Source organism: Monodon monoceros, unplaced genomic scaffold (assembly GCF_005190385.1).
Source record: "Monodon monoceros isolate NGI ecotype Baffin Bay Population unplaced genomic scaffold, NGI_Narwhal_1 Super_Scaffold_4, whole genome shotgun sequence".
Taxonomy (NCBI): domain Eukaryota; kingdom Metazoa; phylum Chordata; class Mammalia; order Artiodactyla; family Monodontidae; genus Monodon; species Monodon monoceros.
Window position 1 is genome coordinate 4,421,095 of NW_021703781.1, and position 9,869 is coordinate 4,430,963.

Here is a 9,869-nt window from a genome sequence, read left to right on the forward strand (position 1 = left end):
ACTGCATGAGGAATGCACAACTCGAGCTGCTGGGACCCAAGCACTTTACCTCTCACTAACCTAAACACTGCATGCTTCAACCATGCAGGAAACCTCACTTGAGATCTCAGAGTACAATTGGCAGTGGCTTATTATGTGAATCCTACTTTCTGTGTTTATATATACACTGACTTTGCTATTAGACCTGAAATGTGTGTCCCTGCTCTGCCACACAGCAGCTCTGTGACTTTGGGCAAGTTGCTGAACCTCTCTGAGCCTAAGTGTCCATGCCTATAAAATGAAATGAATGATAATGTCTACCTAGTTTGAGGATTAAATGAGAAGATACACAGAAAACATGTATCCCGTGACCACTCAGTAAATGTCAGCTACTCGATATTGCTACAGAGAGCGGAGGGAATTTTGAGCAAATCCGTAAGAGAGAGAAACTCCCAGTAGATCCAGCGGTCAGAACTTGTGCTGCGCTCGTTTGTCCTGCCCTCCCCAGGTTCTGCCTACAGCGGCCCCTTAGCACCTGCCACCCAGCAACGTCTCTGCAGCTCCACGATCACCTCTGATTAGAACTTACGCTTATTCTGGGTGCTAATGCATTTCTCCTTTGCGAAGTGTTATCCCAAGTCAGTGGATCTCCTTTGCACTCTGACAGTTTGACTTTGCACAGCAGGAATGTGTATGTGTCCCTGGAGCGTCTACTCCACCTGAGAAGAGATTGGAGGGGGTGGGCCGTGGAGGTCAGGCCCTGCAGTAGCCAGGGTTAGGACACTGTTTGTAGCCCTGATTGGCCCGTGACACACGCTCCCTCAGAAGGTCCTACTGCTGGCATGTAAAATGGGGCCAAGGCCTGTGGTCGTCACTGTGCCTTCTCTGTTGAGACATGAGATACATAAAAGCGGGACCCTATGAGGTGCTTACGGAAGGTTGCGAGGGAACTAAGAGGTGGTCACCACCAGGCCTTGTCACGACCAAGTAGCCTGTCGTTGGAATTATGACCGCCTCCTCTCGGGTGCCCGGGAATCACGTGGCTGCCCCCCTCCCACGTGATGCCGAGCCACGGTGCCACTCCTTGCTGCCAACCGTTTCCAGTTCCTGGGTCATGCCGGGCTTTGCCGAGTGCCCCCTTGCAAGCAGGGGCAAATATTTAGACAGGAAAGCAGCCTTTGCCTGGTCCCCAAAGAAGGACTGAAAAGGAGCCTCCCCGCCATCGCACCCCCATGAACATGCCTACCCCTTGGCACTTAGGGGGCCCCTCCGATTCCCCACCGCTGCCCTGACCGCTGTGTCTTCCTTCCATCCAGATCGTGGCCGCCATCCTCGCCATCGCTGGGATCGTGATGATGACCTACGCGGATGGCTTCCACAGCCACTCTGTCATCGGCATAGCCCTGGTGGTGGGCTCGGCGTCCGTGTCCGCACTCTACAAGGTAGACGCGGGGAGCAGGCTCTCTGGGCCCTCCTGGGAGGGAAGGGCAGGCCTCGGCGTGGCCAGCCCGTTGCTTTGGGGGAGGCTGGGCTTGAAGGTGAGCTGTTGTTTTCCAGGGGCACCGGGCACACGAAGCCTCGTGGTGATGAGACACACAGCAGCTCTTAGCCCTGGCTTTCCAGACCTTTCCATCAATGGCTGTACATTTGCAGCATTTGGGATAAAACGGGTGGAACCATGGACTGGCTGAGTCCGATTGGTGACTTTCTTGTTTGGCAAGGACTGGAGAAGGATCCGGGGCCCTAACTGGCTGGCTCAGTGTTTGGTCAGATACTTTCCTACCAGATTGGAAATGAAAATTTGAATATCTGGTACAGCATTGAAATCTTTTATCACATGGTTTTTGAGCTCACCAGTATTCAACATGAATCCGTATGCATTTCAAGCGTTGCCCGTAGACTGAATGAATAAAAGCACAGCTACTGTCATATGGGGAATTATAAAATATTTTTGACAAAATGTTGGGAACTGTTGGGAGGCGTGGCCAACTGCAAGTCTCGAGAGAACAATTTTTATCCCCACACTCGCCCCTCACTCTCTCCCCTGCTCCATTCTGCCTCTCAGCCACTCTCTCCCCTCACCTGCCCTTCTCTTTGGATCCAAAGTCAAGAATGCAAATATTTTGTGGTCTCCAGGGTTGGGAAACTGAACTGGAGGATTCGGTGAGAAATGAGATTTTAGCTTCGAAACTTATTGGCCCTTTGTGGATCCAGATGGTTGGGCAGAGAACGTAAAGGATTGTAGAAAGTTCTAAGAAAAGGAACTTTTTTCCGGCACTGGGAGGAAGACACTTTTGGAAAGTGAAACATCTGTACCATCTTACCTTTCATCAGCTCCCTGGCCTCACTGCCCCACCACACACGGGCCATCTTCCCCCTCTGGGACACATCTCACTCAGAGGATGTGATAGTCTAGCCCCATTCTGGGACTCCAGAGCCATGGTCCAAAATGCAGAAAATATTGAGAGGCCACACTCCGCTCTCTTCTAATGGGAAGCCGAGAGCGGATAGAAACGCGATCCACGATGAACACAGATATTCTGACTTAGACTTACATTTCCATCTCCTACACTGCCTGATCTTTACACAGAGAGGCCGGTAGGTGGAAGGGTGAAAGCAATTGACTGTATTTCCCTTTCCGTGCTTCCTGCCCAGAAATGCCCAGAGATACCTGAGAGAGATGTGAAATGGCTGGAAGAGGAAGAAGGAGGAAAGTAGGAAGGACAGCAAGGCAGAGACTGAAATTGGACCATCAGGTCCGTAACTGTGGACGGTTCAGTAAACATGGGGGCCGGACGGTGGCCTCTGGGAGCTCAGCTTCCCGGCTTCTCCAGTCACCTTTGTCCCTCTCCTGGCTTGTCATGCATCTCAGATATGTACAAACAGGAACAAGTGCACGAAACCAAAGTCGGGTGTGTTCTGCTAAAACCCATGCCATGTCGGCAACAGGGGTGGTGAGCTGGAGCAGAGAGCTGTGAGTGTTATAATCCCTCTCCCTTTGATTTATAGGAAATGTCTTTGCAGCCAAAGCCCTTTTGTTTGGGGGCAGTGGTTTTCAAACCGTGTTGTTCAAGGTCAGAGATTAATGTTAGGGGTCCCCGAGAGGAATGTGTAATCATCGCAGACGCTTCTAATTTAAGTGGCTTCTAATTTAAGTGGCTTCTAATTTAAGTGGCCTCTAATTTATGTGGCTTCCTCGTCTTCAGTGCTCTGAAGCCGGGATGTGGTGTCATGGATACAGCACAGAGGAATCAAGCCTAGCGTGACAACCTATGGTTTCTGAAGTTGCTCTCTGTGTACCTGGAGAGTAACTCTCCATCGTGTTGCTACTGGGCATAGGTAAAGCCCACCACCCTTCACGGAAGGCCATATGAGGTAGAATTTACCTGTAACATGGCTGTCGGTCCCGTGGTCCAGCCCCAGCTTGCCAAGTGCACTCGCTTCTCCGTGGCAAGTTGGAGTCTTAGGTGAGCCATCACCCCTCCTCCTCTGCTCTCTCCGTCAGGTCCTGTTCAAGCTCCTCCTGGGCAGTGCTAAGTTTGGAGAAGCCGCCTTATTTCTGTCCATTTTGGGTGTGTTTAACATCCTCTTCATCACCTGTATTCCTGTCATCCTCTACTTTACCAAAGTGGAATACTGGAGCTCTTTCGATGACATTCCATGGGGAAACCTTTGTGGATTTTCGGTCCTCTTATTGAGTAAGTGGCGATCACGCTGTCAGAATCACCAGAAAGCAGGGACTGACAGAGCGGCATCCGGCCAGCTCAAGGGGAGTCTTTGGAAACCCGTGTCCTGAAGGAGAAAAACGAGTCTGTTATTATCCTTAAGTTCCTCGTGCTGTTCTAGGTCATTGTGTCGCGAAAAGGAAAGCCTTTGAAATGGTGACACTGGATTCTAATTCCAGGACTACGGTCGCTGCAGTAGTGGCCGTGGTCATTTGGTGCTCTGAATAGTGAACTAGTAGCCCAGTATGCTGCGTGTTACCTACTAATAATAGTACATTTCTTATATAGGGCTGGTAAGAAGTTAGTAAACTAGTGCATGCAGAGAGCTCTTAGGACACTGCCTGATAATGTTCAGTAAATACTACCGATTATCATTAACATTAGTGTTCATCACCAGCTATCATATCATTAGTTGATATAAGGCTGGTCCTAAGCAGGAAAGAAACCAAGGAGGTGCCTCATCCCTTTTCCATCAAACACTGTACATACCACTTAAAAACGATTAGGATAATAAAATTTATGCTATATGTATTTTACCACAATTAAAAAAATTCAAAAAGAAAAAAACTAAATTAAAATAAATTTTAAAATAAAAACGTACATTCCAAAGCTCCTGTTCATAGTCATCCCAGAATCATTGCCAGCAACAGAGAAAAGCAAAGTTAGTAGGATACATAGGAGGGCCCCAATCCTCTTTTCTAGTGCCTGCTCGCTGGTTACCTTTTCCAAATTTCTTTTCCCTTCTTCAAAGCTCAGGAAAGAGAGGAGAACTGAGTCAGCAGGATGTTTGGCCCTGATCCCCCAGTTATGGAGCCCTTGCAGGAACCCGGAATTCACTGAGTCAGAGTAAAGGGCAAAACACCTACGACTCCAGCCTCATCAGAGAAGCTGGGGTCCGACGGACCAGGGGAAAGTCTAGGGCCAGTCGTGAATAACACCTGTTTTTTTTAATTCTGTATTTCAGCATTCAATATTGTATTAAATTTTGGAATTGCTGTTACATATCCCACTCTGATGTCTCTTGGAATCGTCCTCAGTGTACCTGTGAATGCAGGTAAACCTATATGGCTTTCTGTATCTGCTTGTAAGCACACACACACGCAAACACACACAAACACGCATGTGCGCACACATACGTGTATTCTGGCTGTGTCTGGTATAGCAGGCATGTTTAACCTTCTCTGTAGAAAGGAAGCACTTCGGTAAAACGTTGACGTTTGTGACACAGGCAATGTTTTCTCCAGGGCGGCTTGATTTTCACATGCCACACCAAGATACAGAAAGTCTAAAGCCATCTCCATTCAAACTGGCGTGGGGGGATCAGATGTATATCATGAATACTATTGATAAGTATAGACAAATATGTAGCAGAGGAAATTTTTACTTTTTGTTAAGTGGCTTTCCAGAAGAGACCGCTAGCTCAGGTTATGGAAGGCCTGAGGTAGAGGCATGTCTGCAAACTGCAAAAGCGTAAACACTGTTCCCCGAGTCCCAGAAGACAGCCCTTCCCCCAGCTGCTCAGGACCTGGCTCGCTCTTTCACTGGGGACTCGCCGACACGCTCCGCTGACCTGTCCCTCACCTCCTTCCTTTTCCTGGCTGCTTCTGCTATGAATTTCAGATTTTCCTCCCAGAGCGCCCCCCGCCTCACACCTGCCCTCCCTGTAGAACCTGTTTGTGAATCACTTCTCCCCAGAGCATTCACCCCCTTGGGCTCCCGCCAGAGCCATCTCCCGACCCTCCCGCTTCTGGGCCATTAGAGGATTAGGCCCCCAGGGGATGGCAACCCCTTATCCTGTTCAGTCTGGCGTTAGTAAGCCTGGAAGCACAGGCAAAGCCGCAATCAACTTCCTAAACCTCTTCCTGCTGTCCCATTTCACACGTTCTGTATATGCCGCACCCTGGCCCCAGACTCCTTGGGCCCAGCACCATCCCTGCCCAGAGGGAGGATGGCGGTCCCCACGCATCACCTCTCTGGGCCTTTGCTTGTCCCCTAAAAGTGAAGGTCGTCCCCACGTCATCACCTTGGTTGATACGAGAACCACATGAGATGACCTATGAGGCAGAACTTCCAAAGGTAGGAAAGCCCCTGAGCTCCTGGAAAATTGGTAAAAAAAAGTGGTCCAGCTTGTCAGTTTCCATACACTACAGGCTTCTGAAAAATAACGCATCAACTTACCCCCGCTGCATCTTGGTGTGTCTTTATAGTCCCACAGTGTTCTTATTTCAAGGAGGCATATTCCAGGCGGCCCTGGTATAGAAGCTACTTTGACCCTATCATACAGCCGGGTGTGTGAGAGGTTAATCAGAATTCTCTTACTACTTACCTGCAACGTAAGAGGGTCCGTAACGTGTCAGGGGAAGGAATTACCTTCAGTTCTCCAGGGGAGGAGAGAAGCCGAGGAGTCGGCTGTTACCCGACTGTCAGAGCAGAGCCCTTGCTGGGCTTTCTGACTTTCCCTGACGCCCTCTCTAGTGCAGCTTGTATGGCTTGCTAACTGACTCTCCCCATCTGTGAATTAACAGGCCATGCTGCCAATATTAAAAATCAAACTGCTTCTGAATTAGAGTGAGATAAAAGCGGCACTTTAATTCCACAAAAGGGCTACTAGCAAAGTGCCTTTTTTTTTTTTTTTTTTTTGTGGTACGCGGGCCTCTCACTGCTGTGGCCTCTCCCATTGCGGAGCACAGGCTCCGGACGCGCAGGCTCAGCGGCCATGGCTCACGGGCCCAGCCGCTCCGCGGCATGTGGGATCCTCCCGGACCGGGGCACGAACCCGTGTCCCCTGCATCGGCAGGCGGACTCTCAACCACTGCGCCACCAGGGAAGCCCACAAAGTGCTTTTTTTCAGGTTTAACTTTTACCTCTTTACCCACCCTCCAGACAGAGGTGAGAGTCAGGTGCAAGGGTAGGGGGAGGGGCAAGAAGATGTGGCAGGACATGGGGGGGATGACAGAGCAGCCCCTTCATGCGGCGGGCGAGCTGGGGCGGGGACAGCGGTCCAGCACGTCAGGCTTCAGAAGCGGCACATGCAAGTCAGAAAACCCTCTTTCACAAAATGCGTTCAAAAAAAGCAATCTAGGGCTTCCCTGGTGGCGCAGTGGTTGAGAGTCCGCCTGCCGATGCAGGGGACACGGGTTCGTGCCCCGGTCCGGGAAGATCCCACATGCCATGGAGCAGCTGGGCCCGTGAGCCATGGCCGCTGAGCCTGCGCGTCCGGAGCCTGTGTTCTGCAACGGGAGAGGCCACAACAGTGAGAGGCCCGCGTACCACAAAAAAAAAAAAAAAAGCAATCTAATTCTCCCTTGTGGAGAGGCAGGCCCCAGATTTGTTTGATTTAGTTAGGAAAAGAGAACAAGAAAGCAAAAAAAGAAAAGAAAAGAAAACCAACATTTGAAATGCTTTTGATCTTTAGTTATGAAGAGAATGATGATCTAGATTTGTACGACCTGACATGAATCCTGTTCTCATTTTGTTCCCTCACCTGATGTGGGTCAGGAATGAGCTTCTTGGGCCTTAAATAAACTTTCATAATCGGTGTTGACACAGGTGGCATTAGAGCCTCACACTAATAATATCCTGGGGTGGAACAAAAGTTTGTATTTATTATCTTCAAAGAACCAGGTCAAGTTTGGTCTTCAGAACGTATATTATATATATCATGCTCTTAAATTATAAAAATAAAGTATGTCACTGTAGAAAATGTGAAAAATGCCAAGAATATAAAGAAAGCAGTAACGTTTTAATTATCCTGCCAACCCGGAGGTGGCCACGATTAACTTTGGTGGATGTATATATTAATACACACGCACATCTCCAACTGCCCCTGGTGTTTCGTTTTGTCTCTCGCACAGATTAATGTGGGAACTAGGGTATCAGGTCAATTGGGGAAAGTGAAACACAGCGCAAGGCCTCGCAGCAGACAGGGTTTGTAAAGTTAACGGGGGATTTCTGGGAGGCAGCCTCTGCCCGCCTGGTCAAGGGAAAACAGCTCCGGCCCCGCGGAAGGGGGCGCCCCAGGCCCTGGCCTGGCCGGGGCCCTGCTCTCCTGATGGCCTGGCAAGATCGCCCCCCGGTAACCCACGCTCTCCATCCCCTGCAGTTGTTGATCGCTACACCAGTAAGATCGTCTTCAACGGGGTCCGGGTCATCGCCATGGTCATCATTGGCCTGGGCTTCCTCCTCCTGCTTCTGCCCGAGGAGTGGGACGTCTGGTTGATGAAGCTGCTCACCCGCCTGAAAGTGAGGAAAAAGGAGGAGGCGGCGGAGGGCGGCGCGGACCTGGGCTCGGGACCTCAGAACAAGGGTGGAAGGGCCCGGCCCTCCTTCGCCCGCTGACGGTCTGCCCGAGAACTCTGTGTGACGCTCGCGTGGGTGATTTGGAATCTCTTCCCCGCAGGGGGAACCTCGGTTTGGTGAGGTGTACATACCTGTACAGTTTTGGTAATCTGCGGTAAGTTATATGGTATTTATTGGCATGTCCAATTTGCTTGCACTTTTTTTCACATCAGACCTTTCACTTAAGGGTACCAGTTAAATACGGGAGAGAAAAGAACCTCTCCGCTCTTTTTAAATGAATGTAAAGCAGCAGAAAATGTTGCTTGCCTAGATTGTTTGGGATGACAGATGTTCTTGACAAGGCAGGGCAGATGTTTTGACTCTTCCCAACTGAAAATTACATTGCACACTGTGATTATTTTTCAGCTATGGTAGGTCATACCTTGTTTTATACCAGAGCTGTACTCTTAATTTTAAGGGATTTCAATGAACCAAAAGATCACTCTGAGTTAATCTGGATAAACAGATTGTTGGATGGATGGGTTGATGTGATGTGAAAAGCTGGAGCAGAAAAGGATAATGGACATGGAAAACCATTGACTGTGGCTAACTGGGGGTGGCGCTCGGAGGAGGACAGGCCCGAGCCGGGTAACAGAAAGGGAAGGTTAAGTCCCAGCCCCAGCTGGCTTGCTCTCACGTGTCTATGTAAGATCATGGAAGAGAAATTACAGTGCCTTCTACAGAATTTTTGTCTTTACCTATGTGAAGCGAGGTGACTTTATAGGTCACTGGTGCCGTCTTATCATTTAGATGTAGAAATCTTTAGAAACAAAAGACTATACATTGTGTGTGTGTGTGTGTGCGTGTGCGTGTGTGTGTGTGTACAAAAGTGGCAAAGCTGATGGACCGGTGTCGTAGAACACGGGTCATGGTGTGCATATAAGGTAGACTCCACAGAAGATGAATTGCTGGTTGCTTTTACTTCCTGACCAAGACCGCAAGATTTACTGAATCTGCAAACCTTTTTATGAAACTTTTAAGCACCAGGCTGTTTACTTCCACAATTTAGGTCTGCCAGAAAATTCTATCTGTGATAGATCTGTAAAGAGGGACAAGGGGGTTAGAGTTTACTATTTTTGAAGTTTACATTGTTACGTAACGAATTGGAAACCTTATTTTGAAACGGTGTCATAACCCAGTGGTGTGCCCTGTAACCATGGAGTCTTTCGTTTCCTAGGGGAAAGGGCATTCGTGACCTGAACTTTTTAAGCAAATTATTATTCTCAGTTTCCATTACCTGTTTCACCAAACAGATTAATAAACGATTTAAAAAAGAAGCATTCGGTGCCGTCTTGGTGGCAACTCTGTTCCTTTCCCACTAGGCTAGACCTGACTTTCCAGCTTCCTCACCTTATACTTTTCTCCCAGCGAGCCCCACTCTCCTGCACCTTCAAGGCACAGGAAGCCATTCAGCCGTCTCAAGGGAAGAAAGTTCTTATTGCAGACAGAGTTGACTTTCACAAAAGAGAAATGCAGGACACAGAGGCGGCCTCGAAGGAAAGGTCTCCGGGCAGTGTTCCCCTCCCGTCCTCCTGCCCCGTCCTGTCTCCTCTCCTCGGATGCCGCCCTCTGTGCAGCTCTGGGGTTGCAGCCCTTTCCTGTGCAGCCCGGTTCCCTGGCTCCCTTACACTCGGGCCTCAGAGTGGCAGCCTCAGTCCCTAAACTGACCTGGTCTTCCAGCTCAGCTCCCACACCTGACTTCTGCCTTAGGTGCCCTGACCTGTTCAGGCTCTAGAGGGAATTTGATGTAACGTGTATGTCACTGTTGCAGGCAGCTGTGGCCAGGCGCTCTGAGGTCCAGTGTCTCTCATCCTCTGGCCACAAAGG

General features: G+C 49.5%; 1 protein-coding gene across 2 annotated transcripts in view; it reads left to right on the forward strand.

The window, feature by feature from the left end:
- The window catches only part of SLC35F3 (solute carrier family 35 member F3), a 293,367-nt gene extending 284,045 nt beyond the window's left edge, over positions 1-9,322 (forward strand). The window contains exons 5-8 of one of the 2 annotated variants that reach the window (XM_029245779.1): positions 1,296-1,421; positions 3,485-3,677; positions 4,669-4,758; positions 7,807-9,322. In XM_029245779.1, coding sequence (XP_029101612.1) covers positions 1,296-1,421; positions 3,485-3,677; positions 4,669-4,758; positions 7,807-8,042 — 645 coding nt within the window. In that variant the 3' untranslated portion in view covers positions 8,043-9,322. The remainder of the gene's footprint in view (positions 1-1,295; positions 1,422-3,484; positions 3,678-4,668; positions 4,759-7,806) is intronic. The other variant, XM_029245780.1, reaches the window with a different exon arrangement.
- The last annotated feature ends 547 nt before the right edge of the window (positions 9,323-9,869 follow it).